The sequence below is a fragment of the Quercus suber genome, unplaced genomic scaffold (assembly GCF_002906115.3).
Source record: "Quercus suber isolate HL8 unplaced genomic scaffold, Cork oak 2.0 scaffold_773, whole genome shotgun sequence".
Classification (NCBI taxonomy): domain Eukaryota; kingdom Viridiplantae; phylum Streptophyta; class Magnoliopsida; order Fagales; family Fagaceae; genus Quercus; species Quercus suber.
In genome coordinates, this window is record NW_027070209.1 from 111079 (window position 1) to 135636 (window position 24558).

The 24558-nt window shown below is 34.5% G+C and overlaps 3 protein-coding genes across 3 annotated transcripts; 2 read left to right on the forward strand and 1 right to left on the reverse strand.

Annotated features, from left to right (window-relative positions):
• Positions 1-1097: 1097 nt before the first annotated feature.
• On the forward strand, positions 1098-6081 carry LOC112034087 (probable F-actin-capping protein subunit beta). Its single transcript, XM_024066873.2, has 8 exons — positions 1098-1454; positions 3037-3107; positions 3880-3993; positions 4197-4279; positions 4358-4431; positions 4579-4698; positions 5417-5512; positions 5740-6081. The coding sequence occupies exons 1-8, from the start codon at positions 1326-1328 to the stop codon at positions 5818-5820; spliced, it is 768 nt and encodes a 255-aa protein (XP_023922641.1). The 5' UTR covers positions 1098-1325; the 3' UTR covers positions 5821-6081.
• A 244-nt stretch (positions 6082-6325) lies between these two features.
• On the forward strand, positions 6326-9690 carry LOC112034265 (pentatricopeptide repeat-containing protein At1g34160). Its single transcript, XM_024067092.2, has one exon. It carries the CDS (start codon positions 7237-7239, stop codon positions 8986-8988), a length of 1752 nt encoding a protein of 583 aa, XP_023922860.2. The 5' UTR covers positions 6326-7236; the 3' UTR covers positions 8989-9690.
• A 3485-nt stretch (positions 9691-13175) lies between these two features.
• On the reverse strand, positions 13176-16388 carry LOC112034196 (co-chaperone protein p23-1). The gene is made up of 6 exons (XM_024066997.2): positions 16250-16388; positions 14192-14378; positions 13944-14109; positions 13790-13827; positions 13647-13704; positions 13176-13519 (listed from the first exon to the last, which is right to left on the reverse strand). Exons 1-6 carry the CDS (start codon positions 16252-16254, stop codon positions 13410-13412), a joined length of 564 nt encoding a protein of 187 aa, XP_023922765.1. The 5' UTR covers positions 16255-16388; the 3' UTR covers positions 13176-13409.
• Positions 16389-24558: the final 8170 nt, after the last annotated feature.

Sequence of the window (24558 nt, forward strand, 5' to 3'; positions counted from 1 at the left end):
AAAAACCACCCACGACATGACTGGGCTTGTCATTTGCAATATAAATTGTGCTACAAATTTAATGGGTGGAGTCCACATGCAAGACATGAATGATCACATAAACATTCCATTCACATAAAATGAAGAGACGAATTGAATCAAAATCTTTAGTTCAATAATCGATACAGCACACAAGTGAGAGTGACTCTTTTTTTTTTTTTTTTTTTATTTTTTTTTTTTAAATATATATATATATATAGAATTAGTGAGAGTGACATATAATCTTGTACTCCAGTCTCCAACCCATTTAAAATTACAAGTGAAAGATGCCATTATGAGATTTTGGTAGAAGAATGATCGTAGTAGTAGTGTGTACACAAAGTTTTTTTTTTGGAATGAACAAACTAAAATTTTTATTCAAACAAAAAGCAGAAACTACATCATGAAGTAGAATTTGTTCTATAAAACAAGAATTCTCTTCCATCCAAATGGAAAAATCATCAATGCCCAATACATGTTTAACTAGTAAATGAGCAGGTCTATTACATTGCTTGCGAAGATGTGAGAAATAACCTTATGAGAACTGTGATAAGCAGCTTGCATACCATAAATAATCAACACCATAGAGAATGGTGAAGGTGAAGTCAACAAAGTTTTTGGTTAAAGTGAAAATGTCATATATATATATATATATATGATATGAGACCATGAGACCACACAATTCCAATCAAATCAATTTCACCATATTTTCAACAATTTTAATACTTTACTTTGTTATAGGCTTATGTTACTCAATTTATCTAATAATTTGATAATTAGAAGAAGAAAAATTTAAACTTTTTACCCTTCTAACAAGAACACGAGAAAATGTAAAATTAAGCTATCAGTCTATAATTATAAAAAGTCTTAGTATAATAAAGATAGATAGTATTCACATTTTTATTTTAGTAATATTTTTAGTCATTTCATCAATTTATCAGTTTATTAGTTGGACATTTCACAATAAAGATATCATTGAACAAGTGGTTTATATTTTTGAGGTAAATTTTTTAGGGGGCAGTATTAAATAAGAAATAATAAAATAGTAAGGGTGAGGATAATAATTTGGAAACAAGAAGTGGAGGTGGAGGTAGCTGGGGACAGTGCGTTCCCGCGAGGGAAACTCGGATCAAACAAACAGTTACTAACAAACAAAGTGAACCTTCTTTTGAGTTTTGAGTTTTGACAAAGGAAGGAAGAAATACATATTATACATAAAAATAGAGTCACACACAGACACACAGACACACACACACACACAAGCGCAGAGAATAATAAGAGAGAGAGAGAGAGAGAGAGAGAGAGAGATGGAAGCAGCAATGGGATTGATGAGAAGAATACCTCCGAAGCAAACGGAGACAGCACTCTCAGCACTCCTCACCCTTTTGCCCCATCACTCTTCCGATCTCCTCTCTCAAGTTGATCAGCCCCTCCAGGTTTCCTCTTTCATTTCCTTTTTTTGCTGCTGCATATTTTATGGATCTCTCTCTCTCTCTCTCTCTCTCTCTCTCTGTTTTTCGTTAGGGTTTGGTTCAGATTATTTAGCATTTATCGATTAGTTTTTCAAATTCCTGATTTTTTTTTTTTAAAATACTGAATTTTGAGAATGTACCATTTTCTGTTTGATCTTTTCAAAAAAAAATATATATATATATATTTATTGGGGAGGTTTTGAAAATCCTTTTGTGAATACCTCCAATCACACTTTCTTTGTTTTTGGAAATGATAGTAGGCTAATAGTTCCACTATTATGATTAGGTATTTCCTTTTCCCTTCAATTTGAAAAAGGAGTCCAAACAATTTAGTCACATGCAACCAAGTGATAATTTTAGGTTTTGCATACCCAAAATTGGAAAAAAAGAAAAGAAAATGGAGGCTAGCTGAACCATATTAGTCTGCATAGCTAAATAGCGGAGGGCTTTTCTTTTGTTGGGTCAAAATTAAATTCACTTAACGAAAAAGACTTGTAGGAGATTTATTAAATTGGAAGTTCTATAGCTCTGAAAAATGAGAATATCACAATGTATTGCCCTTTGTCCTCTTATTTTTATTGGTAAGTTACATACACCCAATGAGTCTTGAACCCACAACTTCACTTCACTCTTCCAAGGGAAGGAGGTGTTCTTTGAGTTAGAGCTCATTGGCTTGCCTTTTATCATATTTTAATCTTATTTTATATCAATTCTTATTGTGTTGATTGATGATTGATCTCGTCTGTGTGGGTGTGATTTCAAAAAGTTTTGAATGTTCCAACATTGCAATAATTACCTTCTTATGATTTTCCTCACTTCTTGTGTTACTTTGCAGTTCTCTTTTTATGGTCAAGTATTACCATATAATGATTTTACCTCTGGTAATTTAAGCTTCACTTTGTTCCATCTATAAGATTCCACAGATCATGGACAATCTTATTAAGAGTAATCTACCATTGATCAATCAGTGTGTATGTGCATGGCTAACAGTGAATCTTCTTTTGCTTTATTGTTCAGTTGCTTGACATTTGTGGTCCTCTGTTTTTCTCAGCATTTTGGGTTAAGTGGATGATGCCACACAGGGTGTTTGATGTTTATTGCTGTTTGAAAGGGTTGTATGAGAAACATAGGAACAATATCACATGGAATGTAACTCCTATTTGTCTAATGTGGAATAGCCGGACTTTTGAGGGCATGGAGAAATATGTTAATGAACTCAAGTTTTGTTTTTTGTGTGTCTTATTAGAATGTTGTACTATTGGGGGTGCAGGGAAACTCTTAAGTTGAGTTTATGTATCACTTAAGCTTCTCGTTGTATTTTTTTTAGGATGCTCTATCATTTGAGCTTTTTGTTATTTATATTTTTTAATAAGGTTTCTTTTTTAATTTTATAATTAATAAGATTTCTTTATCACTTATCAATGAAGCAAACAATTATTGGAGCCAGTTTTGTTTTTTGTGGATAAATAATGTATTGCTTTCTCAAATATGAGTATTTTGTAACCTATTGCTTCATTTAAAAAATATTTTTGGACTGACTAAACAGGTTTTAAGCGATGTGGATCATGGGAAGGAGTTTATTTTGTGTGAATACAACAGAGATGCCGACTCCTATAGGTAGATACTCAACTTTTAATGCTTTTGAAAAGTTTTGGTTTAGGTTTTAGCATGGTAGATTATTGAGTTTGCCTACTTGGTGAATCTTCTTGCACACTCTTTTGGAGATTAAGACATCTGCCAGTAATTTGTGGACCTGGATACTGAGCTCTTTGGAGTTTGTACTTTAGGAGGGTGTACACTCAGTATACTCAGTGAGCAAAAGAACTGATGTACTTGTTCTTCTGTCTGTAATAAATTAAAATAAAAGATTAAAAAAAAAAAATCATTTACCCATCAAAGAAATTATGGATCTGGATATTTGGTTTGGTGATCATTGCAGCTCCAAGGGCCTTTTTTCATAGCGAAGTCCATTGAAAGGAGTAGCATGGTTTTCAATCAGAGAAGCTCATCATGACTTATAATTTAAATCACTTGTTGCTACCATACTTTTTTTCTATACACAAGTACTTTATGTGGTTCTTATGCACACATTAAGTAATATGATAGATTTATTTGAATAGCCGATGACCCTGCTCAAATGGCACTTCCCCCTCTTACAAGAGTGGGTAGAGGGTGAGGTCATAAATTCAAAACCTACTGGGTGCATGTGTAACTTACCAATACATTTATTTTTGCATGAATAGTCATTGATGTATTTTCAACCTTTGGATTATTATCAGTGTTCCCTCTCACTGTGCATTATCTCTGTGTGTGTTGGTGGAGGAAAAGGACTTTGCTAAAGTGGTGACTGGTGATTTATATTGTTTTCTGTTACTTTATTTCCATGTAGATCACCTTGGTCAAATAAGTACCATCCACCATTAGAGGACGGAGCCCTTCCATCACTAGAGTTGAGGAAACTTGAAGTTGAAGCGAATGACATCTTTGCAATTTATCGTGACCAGTGAGGTCCTTTACTTACCTCGTCCTTAAGTTTTTTTTTTTTGAATATTAAAACTTATTTCTTTGTAATCTCTCCCCAATTGTCTGTTTTTAAATAAAACTAGATTCAGGTTTATCTTCTACACAATTTTTATGAATTTTCTTATTGAACTACTTATTGTATTCTAAAAACTGTAGTAGTTCGATTAACCAATGATATGGTAGGTACTATGAAGGTGGCATTTCCTCAGTTTATATGTGGGAAGATGATAACGAAGGTTTTGTAGCATGCTTTCTAATAAAGAAAGGTAAGCTTTTTTCCTGAACTGGCAGTCAGCAGACTTTTGTATCTTTTAATGACTTGCTACTATTTTTGAGGGATGAAGATGGCTCAAAGACAGGGCATGGTCGAAGGGGTTACCTGCAGGAGGGAGGATGGGATGCTATACATGTCATTGAGGTAAAGTCTATTTTCCATGGACTGTAGAATGTAGATGTGGTGGAGTCGATGTAGGATGTCCGTGCAATTTCCCACCATCCTTTTTTTTTCTTTGTACATATTTCTGTCAGTCTTCCTTCAGTCATACTGCAACTCATTTTTATCTAGGTGGGGCCAGAGGAGGAGGGAGTGGCTCATTACCGGTTAACCAGTACTGTCATGCTATCTTTGACTACGGATAACGAGTCATCAGGCACATTTAGCTTGTCTGGGTCAATCAGACGACAGGTACTTCATACTTGATTCTGTTTTATACTATGGAGTTTAATATTTTTCCCCATACTTTTTGCATGTTAAAAAATTCATTTGAAGGTCTGGTGAAGCCAAATGAAAGAGAAATTCACCTTTGTGCCTGAGTGAATTTGCAAAGACTGGATGATTAAATTTATGTAGTGTAGTCGAAGTTGAAAAGTGGCCTTATTTGCATGGCCTGAGGGGCACCAAAAAGGTGGTCACCTGAGAAAAAAGCAAGGCACCAAAATATAAATATAGTTATTATACGCATAATGAATTCAAATCATAGTGACTAAATCATAAAAACTGTTAAATGTGTGCTGCATGAACATAATAGAGAATAATATAGAACATATGAGCATGAAAAGTTCATAAATTTTGTTGTCTTTGACAATTTCATATTCTTTAGCTTTATCAGGGACGAATTATGCTAGGCATGGTTTGAATTTTTAATTTTTTAAGCTGGTAGGAGGCTCTACTAATTAATCTAAGAATAGGCTTTATAACAAGTTCATATTAAAAAATATATATAGTTTTTGTTTTTCTTTAAATACCCACCAGAGAATACCTATCAGAACTAAAAGATTATATTATTGATCTTTTTTTCTTTAAAATTCTAGAGAGAGAGAGAGAGAGAGGGGGGGTGGTGGTTGGAGGAATTCCATCACTTCTTTTTTGTTCCTAAAATTTCTTTCTTCCTTTTCTTTTTTAGATGGATATGAGCCTCTCAGTTGCAGAGGGTCATCTTTGTAATATGGGAAGGATGATAGAAGAAATGGAGAGTAAGATGAGGAATTCACTGGATCAGGTATTATGGGTCCTGCGTTTTCGTTTTTCAAGTTTTGCTCTGGGTATTTCCATACAGATCTATATGTTTTGTGTCGATGGTAATATGTTCAGTTGTGCACTCTGGTTGTTAACTGGGGCCTTATGGCCTCTGAATCCTCTTATGTTAGGAAATGCAAGATAATGTCTGGTCATGGAGTCACAAGATAGTTTAGTGTATCATTGAGTTACAAAATTTACATATTGCAGGTATATTTTGGGAAGACGAAAGAGATGGTGTGTACCTTACGACCACCAGCTGAAGTTGTGATGAGACTGCCTGATAGCTGATGTGGGATTCAATGGCATATGAGATAGAGAACTGAAATTCTTTGTATTTTCCAAATTTGCTTGGCAGTGTGTTGTTACTGGCAGATTGTTTGTACTTCATATGTGTTCTATTTATTTGGGGTTAGACAAAATTTTGTGCAGTATCTGTAAAACTGTGATAGTCTGAAAAGTAAGGTGATGCGTGGTTTAAAGATAGATGCTCATCGAATTGGAAACTTATTTGGTGTTCTTTTTATGCTATTCTTTACAAAGTTCTGCTGATATGAATTGTCGTTGTCAACACCTAAAAGGTTGAAAGTTTAGACCTCTCCTTTAGTCTATGTAATATTGTGTATGATGTTTCCAAATTCCTCACTGCCCGTTTTAGACCTCTCCTTTTAAGCATTTTCCCCCAATCAACCTCTGTTTCAAAAAGGAAGTAAGGATAATCTGGTTTTTGGTCAAAAAGCTTTCATTGTGTGAAGAAAAACAGAGGGATTACAAGAAAGCATTGTTACTAAGGTTGACCTTGAGAAGGTTTTTGATCAGTTGAGAAAGTGTGAATCCAACATGAATTGTATCACTCTTCCATCATTTCCATCTTTCTAAATGAGGGTAACTTTGAACCGTTCACTTCTACGCTTGATATTTGATCAGGAGACCCTTTGTTTCTTTATTTTTCTTACTTTCGTGTATGGGGCATTTACTATTTAGGTCTAAAATCTTTTGAAGCCACTCAAAAAGGCAACCGAAGGCCTCATGTAATGGTCTTTTTTCATCTTTCACCTTTTCTTTGCCGGAGACGTCCTGTCTTCTGCCAAAGCATGGGTTAATGATTGTGAAAGTAGCATTCATAGGGTAATGGAGGATTTTTATGGGTTAATCTGAATTAACCCAAAGTCTTCTTTACTACTTAAATTAGTAACGGCGTTATGGTCCAATTATGCCAAACGTTAGGTATTCAGTTTAGGGAATCTCTTGGCTTTCCTATAGTGTGATTTTAGGGAGTATCTTGGCTTTCCTTTAGTGTGGTAGTGGTAGACAAATTGCTCATCATTTTTATTTCATTACAGAGAGTCCAAATCAATTTTGCAGGCTTGCAAAATGTACCTCTCCAATTTGCAATTGGGTTTGTAAGAAAGATAAAATTTCTCACTTGTTGCTTTAGCAGGTGAGTTTCTTGTCTTCAAACATGTAAAGAGTAAAGACGAAACAAGTTTGGCTTGAAACGTCCATGTAATGTTAATGTGTCTTTCTTTCTACTAGACGACGGGCTTTTAATTATTAGTTTTGGATTGTAGAATAAGTTGGTGGTGATTCACGCATTTGTATAAACAAATAAGAAGCAAGAGTGCAAAGTTAAAATTTAGCAAAAAAAGAGTGCAAAGTTAAAGTTAATGCAATCCCAATCCCAGATAAACGTAGCATGGCATTGTCATGGCCTATCTTGACTCCTTGATAAAAAAATGCAACTCTCTCACTCTCACTCTCACTCTCACTCTCACACACATCAAACAACTCCAAGCCCATTTCATAACCAGTGGCCATTTCCAATTCTGCACTTCCCACCGCACCAAACTCCTCGAGCTCTGCTCCATCTCACCCGCCGGTGACCTATCTCACGCCACCCGCATATTCCACCAAATCCAAAACCCATCAACCAATGACTGGAACGCCGTCGTTCGAGGCCTCGCCTCTGGTCCTGAACCCACCAAAGCCATCTCATGGTACCGAACCATGTCTCGCTATTCTCACAGAGTTGACGCTCTCACTTGTTCCTTTACACTCAAGGCTTGTGCACGTGCGCTAGCTCGTTCTGAGGCTATTCAGATTCATTCTCAAGTTTTGAGATTTGGGTTTGATGCTGATGTTCTTTTGCAGACTACTTTGCTGGACGTGTATGCAAAAGTTGGCGATTTGGATAGTGCGGAGAAGCTGTTTGATGAAATGTCTGTGAGAGATATTGCGTCGTGGAATGCTTTGGTTTCTGGGTTGGCTCAAGGAAGCCGACCCAGTGAAGCTATAGCGTTGTTTAAGAGAATGGGGGTGGAGGGTTGGAAGCCTAATGAAGTCACTGTTCTCGGAGCTCTCTCGGCTTGTTCGCAATTGGGTGCTTTGAAAGAAGGCGAAAAGATTCACGGTTATATCATGGAAAAGAAGCTGGATATGAATGTTCAAGTTTGTAATGCAGTTATTGATATGTATGGAAAATGCGGGTTTGCTGATAAAGCGTATAGGGTGTTTGAGAATATGGGCGGTAGGAAGAGTCTTGTTACTTGGAACACCATGATTATGGCATTTGGTATGCATGGTGATGGAGCTAAGGCACTTGAGCTTTTTGAGCAAATGGGTATAACTGGAGTGCACCGGGATGCAGTATCATATCTTGCTGCTCTATGTGCGTGCAACCATGCGGGTTTAGTGGAAGATGGGGTGAGGTTGTTTGATTCAATGGTAGGGTCTGGGGTAAGACCTAATGTTAAGCATTATGGCAGTGTGGTTGATTTGTTGGGTCGAGCTGGGAGGCTCAAAGAGGCCTATGATATTATAAACTCTATGCCTACGTTTCCTGATGTGGTTCTTTGGCAGAGTTTGCTTGGTGCCTGCAAGACTTATGGCAATGTGGAAATGGCTGAATTTGCATCAAGGAAGCTACTGGAGATGGGGTCTAAGAGTTGTGGAGATTTTGTGTTGTTGTCAAATGTTTATGCAGCTCGTGAGAGATGGAATGACGTGGGTAGGGTGAGGGAAGCCATGAAGAGTAGAGATGTGAAGAAGATACCAGGATTTAGCTACATTGAAGTGGATGGTGTCATACATAAATTTATAAATGGTGACCAGAGCCACGCAAATTGGTGTGAGATTTATGCGAAGCTAGATGAGATAAAGTTCCAGGTTAAAGCCTATGGGTATGTGGCTGAGACTAACTTTGTGTTGCATGATATAGGACAGGAGGAGAAGGAGAATGCATTGTGTTATCACAGTGAGAAGTTGGCTGTGGCTTTTGGTTTGATTAGCACCAGTGAGGGTACCCCAATTCAAGTAATTAAGAACCTTCGGATATGTGGGGACTGTCATGCTGTGATCAAAATTATATCGAAGATTTATGATAGGGAAATCATAGTGCGAGATCGAGCTCGATTTCACAGATTTAAAGAAGGTTTGTGTTCTTGCAGAGACTATTGGTGACCTTGATCTATTCAGAAATTGAACTATGAGATCGAGCTCGATTTCACAGATTTAAAGAAGGTTTGTGTTCTTGCAGAGACTATTGGTGACCTTGATCTATTCAGAAATTGAACCGATAATTTGCTAGGGCGCAAGGGTGGCATTCCATCAATTTAAATCAGTGAAAATTTGGTGATGAAGGTTTTGTAAACTGATTTTCTGATCAAAAGTTGAGCATTTTACTTAAACCAGCGGCTGGTAGACACAAAATCTTATCTCATAAACTGATGTTATAATTTTTGACAATGAACATAGTTCAAGAGAGGTTAGGGTCGAAGGTATCATCTGCATGCAGGAAGGAGGTTGGGCTGCTATTCATGTTGCCTGGAAAAACTCTATCGACTTCAGTGTGTAGACTTGAGAACAGTCTGCTACGGCATGGTTGAGAATATGGCTACTATTGGCGAATGAGCTTTAGCTGAACTTGCACCTCCTCCCTTATGGGTTCTAAGTGCAAGATAAGAATGTGGGTTCAAGACCCATTGAATGCATATGTAACTTACCAATTAAAGAAAAGACAGTTTTGTTACAAAATTGGTTATAGCCTTAGGCTACAATCTTACTCAATAGTTTTTTTTTATTTTAGGTGAATTTTGACAATTTTATAGCTAAATTTTGTCCTTAAAAAAAATTGATGCTATTTGATTACAAAGGTCTCATTTTTTTTTGGTTGTTTAAAGCTAAACTTCAGTGTGTAGATTTCTTACATTTTTTTTATTTGTTTAAAGCTGTCTCCTACAAGTTAAAAGTGTCAGATGCAACTCCAATTTATATAGAAATAGAGAATAGCCAGCATGTGTTTTAACAACCCTTATGTAAGTCATGCAGAATTTTGTGCTAGTCTTTTAAGTTTTTACATGCTTTTCCATTTCCATTTGCTTGCATTGATGCTTCATCTCTATAAATCCTAGCAAACACAATCGAAAGGTATGCAGTTGTCTTTGAGTTCTTGTGAGTGAAGTTCTAAGACAATTCCTAAAATTTAGGTTAAGTTAATAGCATTGCATTGTTTTTCCCTTTTCTTTGAAGGTAAATTTCAATTTTGTTATTGAAAAGAGACTTGGATCAAATAGATGTTTATTTTTAACAAGTGCACAATCTTGGTTCTTTGCCATATACTGTTTAAAATTAATTCATTGTTGATGTAAGAGTCATTATATCTAACAACTTCATATATATTAGCATACATCTGTCACGTAACGTAATTGCTACATTCTGAATTTGGTTTAAAGGTCCCACCCCCTCATTTTACAGCAGTTATGTAATCTTTCCCTCCTGCAATATGTATCATTTTACTTTATGCAATGAGGTAGACAACTAAACATGTCAGTGTTTAAATATAACATATCATATTAGCTATGTAATCTTTCCCTCAGGCTATCTTTTCCCGGCAAAATAATTATGGCCCTAATTTTTTTTTTTTTTATTATGAAATTCGTCATTTTCAATGTGTTAGAAGATAAAATGAGATTTTTCATGAATAATTCATAATAGGAAAAAAAAGCCTACATAGGAAAAGCATTAATTTTCTAATCCAAATTAAATATACTTTGATCAAGGTTCTTTTGTATTACACATGAATAATTCTGTATTACACATGAATTAGCATTTTTTACGCGGCCATACAATGAAGTTACTTTTACCTTTAATCACTTTGGAGAATAACAAGTATATTGAATCACAGTAACAATGTCATGTAATTACTTGAGATAATAATGTCACACATGACAATAACTTCACTTATATCCACTAGTAACTACTTCTTATTGAGCAACATCTCAACTTTTTTTCTACTATTTATTTATTTTTACTTTTAAATATTTGACTATGACATGGCGACATACAATGGCAAAGCTACAGCCATGCCCCCAAATTTTAAAATTTTCTTTTATTTTTTGTATAATTATTTCTTTTTTTTTAAATTTAAGATTTAGGTACAAAAATAGGAGTTTCCCTCAAATATTTGAGTTAGTCCAATGATACTCCTAAAAAAATATAATTTGTTAATTGATCTAGTAGTTATAAAGACAAGGTAGTTTTTTTTTCTCAATTTCATTTTTTTGCACGTCTAATATCAAACTATACAACTTTTGTATACTCATTGGAGTTTAAAAAATGTTAAATTCTCCTAAAAATTATCTCTTGAATATACATCAATATATTTATAAATTATGATCTACTCTAGTATTAAAATATTAAGGTTTATATGTGTATATGTTTAGGCATATGTGATATTTGTCTTGACTCTTAACTAATATATTTATACTACAAATTGGCTTTCCAAAAAAAAAATATTGACTCCACCCCTGATGATATAAGATAGGTACATCAAATCTAATGGTAGGCTTAGCCATATCCCATGAGGAGCTAATTTTTTTTTTTTTCTATTTTTAGTCACTTTTGGCAAGCAATAATAGAATAACATATAACAATAACTTTGTCACATTCAATACTTCACAATTTTGATGGAAGCTCTATTTTTGTTTTTCAAATAGTATAATTGTGTTTGTCAAATCCGTTACTACGCTATGTTGCATCCTAACATTTTTTTTTTCAATTTTTTAATTTTGTAACCATTTTGAACAAACACTAGCATGATCACAAATGATAATAACTTTGTTAAGTTCAGTGATAACTTAGTCACTTTAACTCAATGATTTTATAGCATTTGGGAAACACCAACAAGGCAAAACATGACCATAACTTTGTTGCATCCCACGGTAACTCATGTCACATTAAGCTATAACTTCATAATTTTATGGCAATTATAATTTTTTTTTTTCCATATGTTTTTTTTGGCGTATGCCGTTATGTTTTTTTCCATATGTGATAAGAGTCACAAAAGAACGTATGTCGAGGGATTTATGGCAAAACTGTGATAGGGTAAACTCAGAGAAGATCCAATGGTAACCTACATCGCGGTGATCAATTAACTCTATGATTTATAGCATTTAAACTTTCATGGTAGAATCTGTACCATTGATGAACACAGGTCTGGATGGAAGAGTTTCCTCCATTCCTTGGTAGTTGTATTGCAGTTGAAGTACCCTCTTTTTTAATTAATACTAATTTTTTTTTTTTTAAATAAAAATACGATGACTCCAACCACCTTTTTTTTTTCCTCTTCCTTTTCAACCTAATCAAATAATAAAAAATCACATTTAACTCCCCCTTTTTCCATCTTCCAAAACCCTAACCAAACAAAATATTAGAACTAGGTTGGACTCCCCAAACATTCCCAGGCCGTGGTAATTGGTAAATTCCTCGTCAACAGAATCCCATGAGACTAATTAATAACTCTTCACCCACTTTAATATTTTTTCTTTTCTTTTCTTTTCATTATCTATAGAAGTAGAACTTGAGTTGAAAATAAGGAGTATATAGTGTCCAATTGGCATAATTAATTTTGATTGGCATGATTAATTTTGTTAGTTTATTTTACTATTCAGCTTATTTTTGTTACCATTCATAAACCCCACTACATTTTTTTACTATTCATAAATCTCACTATATTATTTCAGCTAATTTTTATCTTTATTTATAATACTTTTAACAAAAAAAATTCAATTTCAACAAAATAAAAAAATCTCAACAATCCTTGAAAAGATAATCATCTAGAAGATGCAATATTCCTTGCAAAAATAGTTTTCATATTTTGTTCAGTACTGACTTCATTTTAACGTTCAATCCTTCCTTTATTAACTTGCTATCTTTATAGGACATCAACAATTAAATTTTCAGATTTACTGAGCCATTTAATAGTTTTATAAACTATACAGAACCTGTTAATGTGATAAAATTTAAAATAAATTATTCACGTTTTTTTAAAAATGTGAAAAAAATTGAATATGTATTAAATATGTGTCAGTTTAGATGGAAAAAGTCAAATTATTTTGTAATAGACTACAGCCAAAAAGTAAAATTTTGTCAATTTCCCATGCATTGGAATTTGTAATAGATCATAAATGAACTACAGTCGTTCATTAAGCACCTGTTAACAAAGTCCTTTTTTTAATTATGTGTGAAAGTTAAATTTCAAGATCAATACTTACAAAATGTTAATTTGAATTAAATTTGCACTAAAACTCTAATGAAATTCCCACCAAACACCCTTTTAAGATGAAAGTAAGATGGTAAAGAAACAGAAATTATGAAAACACCAAAGCCCGATAACTCATGCTTGTATACATACACTACGAGAGTTTAAATTTAAAGCTTGCCAACACCAAGAGCTCAAAATTAACATACCCCCTCCCCACCCACGCAATAGGTAAAAAGGCAAGATATGTGAAGTAAAATATTCACTATTTGTACGTTAGTTAAAGCATTAAACTGCGTGACAAAACATCAGCTTAGCCGTGCAAAACACATCAAACAGAGATTCAAGCTCTTGCATCAGGCTTACCACCAGTTTCAACACCATGAGAATCTTCTGCATCAGGCTCACCAACAGCAGACGGTTCCTCCTCTGTGTCACTATCATCATCAATTTCTGCAGGAAATAGAAGACACTTGAGATCATTTTTATTTGAACAAAGGAGACCAAAATTCAAATCCAGTTCCAACACAGAAATTCTGCAGGAGAGGATTACTGTATATGGCTGGATTATTGAACTTACCATCATCCTTGCCTGCAGCGTCAGCGTCAGAGCCTTGACCACCACCCATGTTCAGGTTCTGAAATGAAAGGGCACAAGTAGAGTGCATAAGTAACTAAATAAATGCAATGAAACAATATTTAAGTGATCATATCAGGACTTACTGAAAAATCAAAGTCGCCGAAGTCCATATCAGATCCCGCTGGAAAACAAGATGACAATTTAGAGTAACAAATCAATTATAATAGCCAAGGGAAAAAATAAAATAAAAATCAACGGTATGAACAACAAACCAAAAAGTAACAAAAAGAGACTCACATTTATTTTCTGGCTCCTCCTCATCTTCATCAACCCATTTATCCCAATCAACTTTCAAAAAAATAGGAGGTTTTCCTTCCTGCTTCAACAATCTGCTCCACCACCTGTTCTCGGCCTTTTTCACAAGGTAGCAGATATTTCTCAAGCCAATGCTAGCCTTGCTCTCCTGCAGAATGTCATGTTAATACAAATGTTGTTCAAAAGGATGTAACAATAACAGGGAGAGATTATTATGATTTGTGTCATACATTTACATCAACTTTATCATACAGATCTATGTCAACTTCATAAGGTATCCTTTCTGCTCCACTGGTAGCAGAGAAGAAAAATTTTCCTTCAGGCTCCAGTTTAAGCTTCACATCCAGGGCATCCGGCAAGTCAATCGTAATGAAAAGCTTATCAGAACTCTGGGCCCATTTCACGGTAGGATGACGACTGAAATTTGGAAATTGAAAAGAAGTTAGGACAAGAAAGAGTTTTATAGAAAAACTCATTTATTATACAGACACAATTAGTCTAGTCTTCAACATCTGCCATTCTAAACATACTTCAACTCTGCAGTCACCATGTTCTTGAATATACAATCTTTGCATAGACTTGCCAGTAAGCAATTCCATTTCCTTTCATCTGTTTTATATACAAGCACACATAACCTAGTTTCACCAATCACTACAAATCAGAACACCTTGCCTATACTGATGGTTGTGGAGTCGGAAGTATTGTATGGTGAACGAAGAAGAGGTAAAAGAAAGAGAAAAAAATTCCAATGTCTTTTTATCAAATTCTAGCTGACATATCAAAACACTTAAAAGCAACAAGAAGACAGAAAGAGCAGCAGGAAGGAAAGCTGTAAGCTTAATGAAATATTAGTTCTAAACTTCGACGGATCTGGATACAGAATATGGCACCTTATACAGTTGGATGTTTTCTTTTTGTGGTGTACTCCTACATTGGTATTAGGGTATATTCCTATTGCTCCTTTCTTTTTCTTAAATCTATAGATAGGTCATATTAGCTCTCGTTCCATGATGAGATTTTACTCTCAAATTTTTTTGGCTTAAATATATTACTGGTTCCAGAGATTTAAAATGATCAATTTTAGTCCCTTAGTTGATGTAATCAAACTAAAAACTGACACATCATCACTCTATAGGGACTAAAAGTGATCACTTTAAGTTTGTTAGGAACTAAAAACAAGCACTTTAAACTTCAGGAACTAAAACCTCTCATGGGCTAAAGTTTGGAGAGTAACATTGTATTTTGACCAAAAATTTTAAAACATAACAGAGTCCAATTTATTAAAATGATTTTTACCATTAGAATCAACACTTCCAACATAAATAAGTCAATTAACACAGATAATAGAACAATGCCAAACTATAAAGCTTCTTGTTCATAAAATCATCACAAGGATTGGGTGATCAATGCTCTCTTCAATCCTTAGCATTTAGCTGAATAAAAAAATAACCAAACAACCACACTACCTTCTAATTAAAAATTAAAATCAAATATAACAACACTACAAAATTAATTTAGAACAAAAGCAATATCATAATTCTAAGCATCAATGCAGCAATTTACAGTAACTTTTGCATACAACAAATCAATGAGAAGAAAACAAACGCATTTCACACGTGCACTCATCATGCAATAAAATCAATTATGGAACCTAGCATGAGAAGATATCTTGTGCATCAGATATATACATTATCCCTCTCAGTCTTTAGTCCCCCACAACTGTAGGACCCCCCCACACGCACACATAGAGGGAACCTACCCCGAGCTTATAAAACAATCTTAAACCCTAACCCTCCGTTTGGTTTCCAAGAATATATATATATATATATATACCATACAAAAATCCTAGAAAACAACAAGAAACTCGGAAACTTGTTTGGTTTTCATTGCCATTCATTTTCTCAGTAATAAAAATAGTGATAGAAAATGAAACCATTCCCTAATCAATCAACTTAACTCAAACCCTAACTTCTGTTTGTTTTCCCAAATAAGATAAACCAAAAATAAAAATCCAAGAGAGCCTAGTACAAGTCTACAACCACCTGGTTTAGCAGTTTAGCCTAGTCAACTGTCAAATTATTATTATTATTTTTTTAAAAAAAGGTAAACCTAAACTTAAAAAATGTTCAAGCTTTTCTTTCTCAGTAACCAAACAGAAACACAAACAACCTAGGAAACATCGAAACTTAGGGTTTCTATAACCTTAATATATATATATATATATATTTTTAAATGACGAATAAAAATGCTACAGATTAAACGATTGCATAGAGCGTGAAGAAACGTACCTCATCTTAGCGGCTTTAAGGTTACAGTGACACACGAAGAGACAGAAACAGAGGGAAAAAGAGAGAGACAGCGGAATAGAAGAAGAAAACGGAGGAATAATATGCGGAGTATATAAAGGGTTTTAGAGTGATTTTAGTTTTAATTAATTAATTACTTTTATTTATTTTTTTAATCTCATTTTTAAGTTTTAAGTGCGGTCTAAAATGTGTTCTGGATGCTTCTATTCGGCTCTAGGCGCCGCGAAGAGATTTTTGGTGAGTTGCTTGGTGAAATGGTGAATGGTAAATGGTGAAAGGGTTTACCAAAAAAAAAAAAAAAAGGTAAATGGTGAAAGGTGAGTAGATATTGTTGTAGTGTGTGGATCCAAAGAGAGCGACCTCATTCTAGTTTTGCTACGGAGCCCCCACCTTAAAAATGATTGGCAAATTACCATTTCTTCATCCTAAATTATGACCCAATTCCAGTCTGAAAAATGAAAGGTAAGTTATAATTTTTTCATCCTAAATAATGTCTTGATTACACTTAATCCCATAAAGCATAAACTATTGAAACATGATGGACCCTTCTTAATTATAACCGATTACACTTAACCCTCGTAACTCAGTCTGTGAACACATTCAAGAAAAAAGAAAAAAACACGACAAAGGGAAAAGTGCCTTAAAAACTGAGAATATGTTCGTAACTTTAAGGGCTAGTGATACTACTATTTATGTTGAAGATAGAGAAGAGATTATTATGAGATTTCTAGAACATTAAAATAGAGTTATAACTTTAAGAGTCAATCGCTCATTTCAATAGTTCATAGGATTAAGTGAAATCTAGATAATAGTTTAAGATAGAAACATGTAATTTTCCCAAAAATCAAATAGAATTTTATTACAATATATAAATAAATATAAAGGAGTATTGAGGAAACAAAGTCTCTCCAAGAAAATTACTAATATATATTGTAGGGATACGATTTGATCCATAGCCCAAAAAATGACTCAGGCAATGGCCCAATAAGCCCACCACAATATATTTGTTAGAAAATGGGTCGGATATTGATCACTTAATAAGTTAAAGTTAATCACAATGAAATAAGAAGCCAATGAAATGATTAAGACAATAAATTATGAAATATAACCTTAATATATATATATATATATATTTTTAAATGATGAATAAAAATGCTACAGATTAAACAATTGCATAGAGCGTGAAGAAACGTACCTCATCTTAGCGGCTTTAAGGTTACAGTGACACACGAAGAGACAGAAACAGAGGGAAAAAGAGAGAGACAGCGGAATAGAAGAAGAAGACGGAGGAATAATATGCGGAGTATATAAAGGGTTTTAGAGTGATTTTAGTTTTAATTAATTAATTACTTTTATTTATTTTTTTAATCTCATTTTTAAGTTATAAGTGCGGTCTAAGATGTGTTCTGGATGCTTCTATTCGGCTCTAGGCGCCGCGAAGAGATTTTTGGTGAGTTGCTTGGTGAAATGGTGAATGGTAAATGGGGAAAGGTGAGTAGATATTTTTGTAGTGTGTGGATACAAAGAGAGCGACCTCATTCTAGTTTTGCTACGGAGCCCCCACCTTAAAAATGATTGGCAAATTAACATTTTTTCATCCTAAATTATGACCCAATTCCAGTCTGAAAAATGAAAGGTAAGTTATAATTTTTTCATCCTAAATAATGTCTTGATTACACTTCATCCCATAAAGCATAAACTATTGAAACGTGATGGACCCTTCTTAATTATAACCAATTACACTTAACCCTCGTAACTCAGTCTATGAACACATTCAAGAAAAAAGAAAAAAACACGACAAAGGGAAAAGTGCCTTAAAAACTAAGAATATGTTCGTACCTTTAAGGGCTAGTGATACTACTATTTATGTTGAAGATAGAGAAGAGATTATTATGAGATTTCTAGGACATTAAAATAGAGTTATAACTTTAAGAGTCAATCACTCATTTCAATAGTTCATAGGATTAAGTGAAATCTAGATAATAGTTTAAGATAGAAACATGTAATTTTCCCAAAAATCAAATAGAATTTTATTACAATATATAAATAAATATAAAGGAGTATTGAGGAAACAAAGTCTCTCCAAGAAAATTACTAATATATATTGTAGGGATACGATTTGATCCATAGCCCAAAAAATGACTCAGGCAATGGCCCAATAAGCCCACCACAATATATTTGTTAGAAAATGGGTCGGATATTGATCACTTAATAAGTTAAAGTTAATCACAATGAAATAAGAAGCCAATGAAATGATTAAGACAATAAATTATGAAAAAAAGAGGCTCCTCGGTCAAACATGAGGAAGTTCTACTTTATATATGTGTGTTTCTTTCTCACTTGTATAAATATTTCAATTTTTCGTTACAAGGTCTTCCCCTTTTTCCTTTCTTTCGATCCCCTACATATGGATCTTCATTTTTCCTTTATATTTAAACACAAATCATCTTAATCCTACACTTAGAGTGCTGAGATTGCATTCCTAGTACTTCTGTCTCATCCGGAATATACTAGTAAGCTTCTACCCTGCAATCTTAGCTATGCCACCACTGTTCATGGTCATTTCCTCATTAATGCGGCCAGAAGAGTGGTTGTCTTGTATTTAATGTGGAGGGATGGCTTTTACACCCTTCTCCCTTCATCATTCTCGTAATTTATGCCTAGTATGCTTTCTTCCCTTTGTGATATTTTAACTTCATGCACCTCACACAACTAATGCTCGTCCCTAAGGTCCGAGGTGTGTCCTTAGAAATAATCTTGGTAGCCCTTCTAAATCGGATTAGGGATCCTCGTCCTCACACACACATATATATTATAGCGAACAACCTAAGAAGAAACAACCTTACAAACTTTAGGTAGTGGTTAAGAAAAATAATAAATAATGAATCCCAATTGATAATATAGTTGATCATGGGTTAGACTCGATCTCTGAACACTTTCAAGAGAGAGAGAGAGAGAGAGAGAGAAGACATAATAGAATGAAAAGTGCCTTAAAAAACTGAGAATATGTTAGTACCTTTAAGTGTTGGTGATATCGTTATTTTATGTTGCAGATGGAAAATGGATTATTCTAAGATTTTTGGGACTTGATTTCACCCAATATCTTCCCTTTAATTCCAAAGTTATCCCCAAAGGGAGGTTTTGTGGCATAAAACATGGAGGTAATAAAGATACGTCTTTCCATTTGAGGTTGTTAACTAAGCAGTTTATCGGTCCAACCTGCCACACCATCCTTTTAATATAGGGCAACGTGAAATGTGTGAGAGATCGTGCCTCCCAAAACCTTTTTAGTGGTCTTTGGCACTTTCCCACGTGAATGGGGTGGACTCTTGTTATTACCTCTCAAGAGATAGTAGAGAAGTTCTACTGTTATTATCATTCCTCCTAGATCAAGAGTTTTATAATAGAGTTGCCACTTATTTTAATAAAGAAAATAAGAAACTAAAAGAATTGAAAAAATACATCATTGTTATTGATTATTTGATAGAAAGTACATATCTTTGATAATAACAAAAATTTACATTGCTTTGGTTCTAGATACAATCTAAAACAAAAGTCAATATTTTGATTCCTACTTACAATCTAGAAAGAGAAGATTACAAGGATAAGTCTAATCTACTAATCTTTGATCTAAGTTCGGAGGCTAGGTTACGGGATTGGGAAGGCGTTGTTGGTGTGGATGTGTGTTCCAAACACTTTTATTATTATTTATTTTCTAGCTGTTATGAATTTATGAGTAAAATAACCGTTAGGCAATTATGAGAAAATAGTCGTTGGGCAATAATGGATTATATAGCCGTTGGGCTTTTATGGGTTATTAGTAATCAATAACTATAAACCATTATTGTCATAAATAGCCTATATAATACCTATCACTACACCATTCCTAAAAGGGTTTTTCTATTGCTCTATATTTCCAAATACACCATTTCTAATCTCTTACTCTCCCACATATTTTCCTACAATTTTAATTGTTTTAAGGAAAGGCAATATTCAAAGGTTATCCTTGAACCTTCATGAGTGGAAATGCATCCATCACAAAGGTTGACGCTATAGTACTCTAATCCTGAGGGGTTATTTGGCTAAGAGAATTAGTCACACCGAGTTTTACTTCAGGTGACATGAATCAACTTTTAAGGACAACACTTTCACAATATGATTCTATAGCACTATGAGATTGTTCCTCTATATATATATATATTTATATATTTATATTTGTTCTTACTAATTTGCATTCTAGATAAAATACTTGAGATAGTATTTGTTGTATTAAACTTGTTTATTCTATGATATATTTCCAACAAGTGTTAAGCACCTAACCTGCTTGGTGAAACCAGTCTTCTAGACTGTGGTGGCCAATGATCATATCATTCAAGAGTTTATACCATGCAAAACGCATGATTAAAAGGCAAAACATCCAAAAACACGATGAAACCCTATTCTAGGCATGCATATATTGGATATTGAAAGAGATTGTGAATATGTGTGTGATGTGTGATAAATCATAATCTAAGGAGCATATGAACATGTTATTGATATTAGAAAAAACCTAATCTAAGAGCATAAGAACAATGTATTTGAATTGAAAACCCTAATCTAAGAGCATGTGAATTGTTTAAAAAAAAAAATCTAATTCATGCAGGCTATGAACATCCAAGATCTAACATGCTAACAAACTAGAACATGTGAAAAACCTAGAAATTAAACATGCTTGGATCTAAAAAGCTAAGACATAAAAATAAAGTGAAGGTTAAGAAACCTTACCTGCATGAACAACACTCCAAGCTAGACGATACTTCTAGAAGGGTTTGTAAGCAAGAAGTTGTTAGCTTGAGACTAGAAGGTCCAAACTATCCCTTCTAGTAAATTGAGACCGGGAGGTCCAAAACACCAAATGCACCTTCCTACTACTAATGTGAGAGAGAGAGAAAGAGAGAGAGAGAGAGAGAGAGAGAGAGATCTCAGTTTGCTAGGAAGCTCTAAGAGTTTATGGGATACTTGTTATGTTTTAGGACTGATGGTGGAAGGGGGTATTTATACTAAATGCATGGGAGCTAGGGTTTAGTCTCCAAACAATGTGGGATTCCGAGAAAATTAGGTTTTTTGAAGGAAAAACCTAATAATCAAGATCAAATATAATAGAGAGCAAACTAAAGCAAAAAAAGAAGGAGATTTGAGGATTCTAGTCGAAGTGCCAATTGGCACTTGGTCCATATCCTCCTCAGATCTTTGCCTATTTGGGTCTAACAATTTCCGTTTTCAAATGAGATTTGATTCTTTCGAATTTTGACTTTCTTTTCTAATTTTCTTGGTCCTTAAGGTTAGCAAATTAATTCCAAATAGGTTTAATTGATTAAGTAATTGTCTAATTAATCAATTTCTTCCTATCTTGTCTAGAATCAATAAATACTTTGATTTTGGATTAAATTGGATGCATGCAACCTTACCATGAACTCTATCCTCAGCCAATAGGAATATGACACATTGTTTAAACCAATTAGAATTAGGAGATCATAATCACCTATGGTCGGAATTGGTTTAATGCTAATGCATTTTACCGTTAAAACTTGTTACTCTGATATTTTTTTGATTCGATGGTCTGATTAAAGCTCATGAATTGTTGCTTTGACGTTATGACCTCTAGATTTGTTTTATGAAAATTATTTGGAGTTCAAAGAATCAAAATTACAATCTTGTCTTGGAGACATGAGATGGTGATTATATGGAATGCAATGCAAGTGAGGTTAAATGGGAGGTGCAGAATTAGGTGTCTACAAAATGCTATGTCATAAATATTCCCCATCAATTGCCCCCCTAGTCCTTTGTCTAAGGTGACAAGTGTCCTCAAGCAGGAGACTCACTTTCAAATTTCAATTTCTTTATTGGAAGACACAATGCTCGTTTTAATTAAATTTAAGTAATTCTAGTACCACATAAAATGCCACAACTTTTACCACAACTACCCTACCAAATATGACTGACATTTTGTCGCTTTCACATAGATCCATCAATTTTTCTTCACCATTCACAGTTTACCATATATACAATTCTGGCATAAGTTGTGGTGTTTTATATAGTCTTAGGATTTTAGATTAATTTTTTCAACACATTTAAACTAGCATTTTGGCATGGAGCAATTTCTAAACACAATAGCCTTTACCGTTTAAACTTTTCATCTTCTCCATCAAAACTCACTGTTTTGGCTCAACAAAACTACAATACTTGATTAAACAAAAAACACTTTTCCTTAGGCCCTTGGCTCTTTTTACATAGTTAATAGAAATTGATGTTTAATCTCTCCTATTTTAAACATAAAGAGTCATTCAAAAAAAAATTAGAAAACAGTTCAACAGGGCTAATTTGTCTACTAGCTTTAATTAGAAGAAGGCAACAAGGAATACAAAAATGAGATGAAATGGAATAAATTCTATTCAGCATGGTCATCAAAGAAAAAGAAGAAGCACAAGGCGAATTGGAACAACTTGGGCATTATAGCTAGAATTCAAATCATTAAGGCCTTGTTTGGTTGTTGGGTGATAATTAACTCATCACTCAAATCCCATCCTTCATCGCTCATCACATTATCACCCATTTCTCATAATTTGAAAATTCCCAAAACACTCTTACCCTTGTTTGGCAACTAAAACCAGATCTGATTTTTGCCTAAAAACTCACAAAAACTCACCTTTTGTGGGACCCGCGGGCTGACCACTGTGCAGTGCACACGGTCAGGTTACCTGCAGATTGAACAAAATTGTTTTGGGCAAACATTTCCTCTTTCACTGTGCAATGCAAACTCATTTCTCCTCTCACTTTCTCCTCTCAAACAAAAAAGGGTGTCTCCTATTTCCTAAGAGCATTTGCAGCAGTGGAGCTAAAAAGCTATAATGCTATTTTAGCTCCACTAATATACCAAAAAAGCCTTGCAGCAGTGGAGGCAAACCTAAAATTTTTTGCTGATTTGCTACAGTGCACATCTATAAATAAATGTGCACTGTAGCAGACATCTAAAAAAAAAATTAATTTTTTATTCAACCTCCTATTAAAATAATCTTACCGTGCTCATCTCTCTTCAAGCTCTCATCTCTCTCATCAGGGCTCTCATCTCTCACATCAAGCTCTCATCTCTCCACGCCGTTGCCGTCCACGCCGTCGCCGTCGCCGTCCCAGCCCACGCCGTCCCACGCCACGCCTCAGCCCACGCTGTCCCACGCCATCCCGTCCCACGCCATCCCAGCCCACGCCGTCACCCTCCCAGCCCACGCCTCAGCCCACGCCATCCCGTCCCACGCCGTCGCCATCCACGCCGTTGCCGTCCCACGCCGTCACCGTCCCACGCCGATCAGCACTTTTTGTTTGTTTTTTTTTTTTTCCTGCTATGGGCTGTGGTGTGGTAGGTGGTTGGTTGTTTTTTTGTTTTTTTTTTTTCTTTTGTGGTGGTGGTGGTGGTGGTGGTGGTTGTGGTTGTGGTTGTGGTTGTGTGTGTGTGGCTGTGATGTGTGGATTTGGTTTATTTGTTTTTTCTTTTGTTGTGGGCTGTGGTGGTGGTGGTGGTGGTGGTTGTGGTTGTGTGTGGCTGTGATGTATGAGTGTAGTGAATATATTATTTTATTATAGTGAGATATTATTTTATTGTTGTAGATATATTATTTTATTGTGATGTTTATATTATTTTATTGTGTTGAAAGCTAAAATAGATTCACTGCTGTAGCATGTGTGTAGGTATAATAGATAAAGTAACTTTTGGTAGAGCTAAAAAGCTAAATTTTTAGCTCCACTGCTGTGGATGCTCCCACCTCAGAGTTTCTCTCACTGTCTGATCTGAAGAGATATATATAAATAGTAAAAACAAACAAAAAATGGCATTTTGTGTGTGAAAAAAGAAGAAGAAGAGAAACAATGGAAGGGGTGCTCTCTTCAACTGATAAGCAGAGTATGGTCTCGTCTTTTCTAGAGATCGGAGTTGGCCAGACTGCCGATACAACCAAATAGTTCTTGCAGGTCATGATTTTTTTTTTTTAATCTAATTTCTTTGATAATAAAGTTTGCATCTTTGGCACTAAAAGATTGAATCTGCTTCTAGGTTTTCATTATTTTTTTTCTTTGGGTTTTGATTTTAGTTTGTGTTTTGAATTTTGGGGCTGTTTAATAAAGAGATTGTAATGTGGGTTTGTTAGATTGCTTTGTGTATTAAAGTTTAGTTATGTTATGTGGGCACTTAATTTAATTCACTTGGAGCATTCACAGCCAAGTGAGCCAACATCTCAGTAAACACAACGCAAAAAATGGAG

Excerpts from the sequence above, each read along its gene's own strand:
- LOC112034087 (XM_024066873.2), top strand. The coding sequence starts at position 1,326 with ATGGAAGCAGCAATGGGATTGATGAGAAGAATACCTCCGAAGCAAACG. Across the intron at positions 4,280-4,357 it reads ATGCTTTCTAATAAAGAAAG|ATGGCTCAAAGACAGGGCAT; the intron begins GTAAGCTTTTTT and ends TGAGGGATGAAG. Across the intron at positions 4,699-5,416 it reads CTGGGTCAATCAGACGACAG|ATGGATATGAGCCTCTCAGT; the intron begins GTACTTCATACT and ends TTTCTTTTTTAG.
- LOC112034265 (XM_024067092.2), top strand. The coding sequence starts at position 7,237 with ATGGCCTATCTTGACTCCTTGATAAAAAAATGCAACTCTCTCACTCTC.
- LOC112034196 (XM_024066997.2), bottom strand. Across the intron at positions 14,110-14,191 it reads ATGATAAAGTTGATGTAAAT|GAGAGCAAGGCTAGCATTGG; the intron begins GTATGACACAAA and ends GACATTCTGCAG. Across the intron at positions 13,828-13,943 it reads GGAGGAGCCAGAAAATAAAT|CGGGATCTGATATGGACTTC; the intron begins GTGAGTCTCTTT and ends CTTGTTTTCCAG.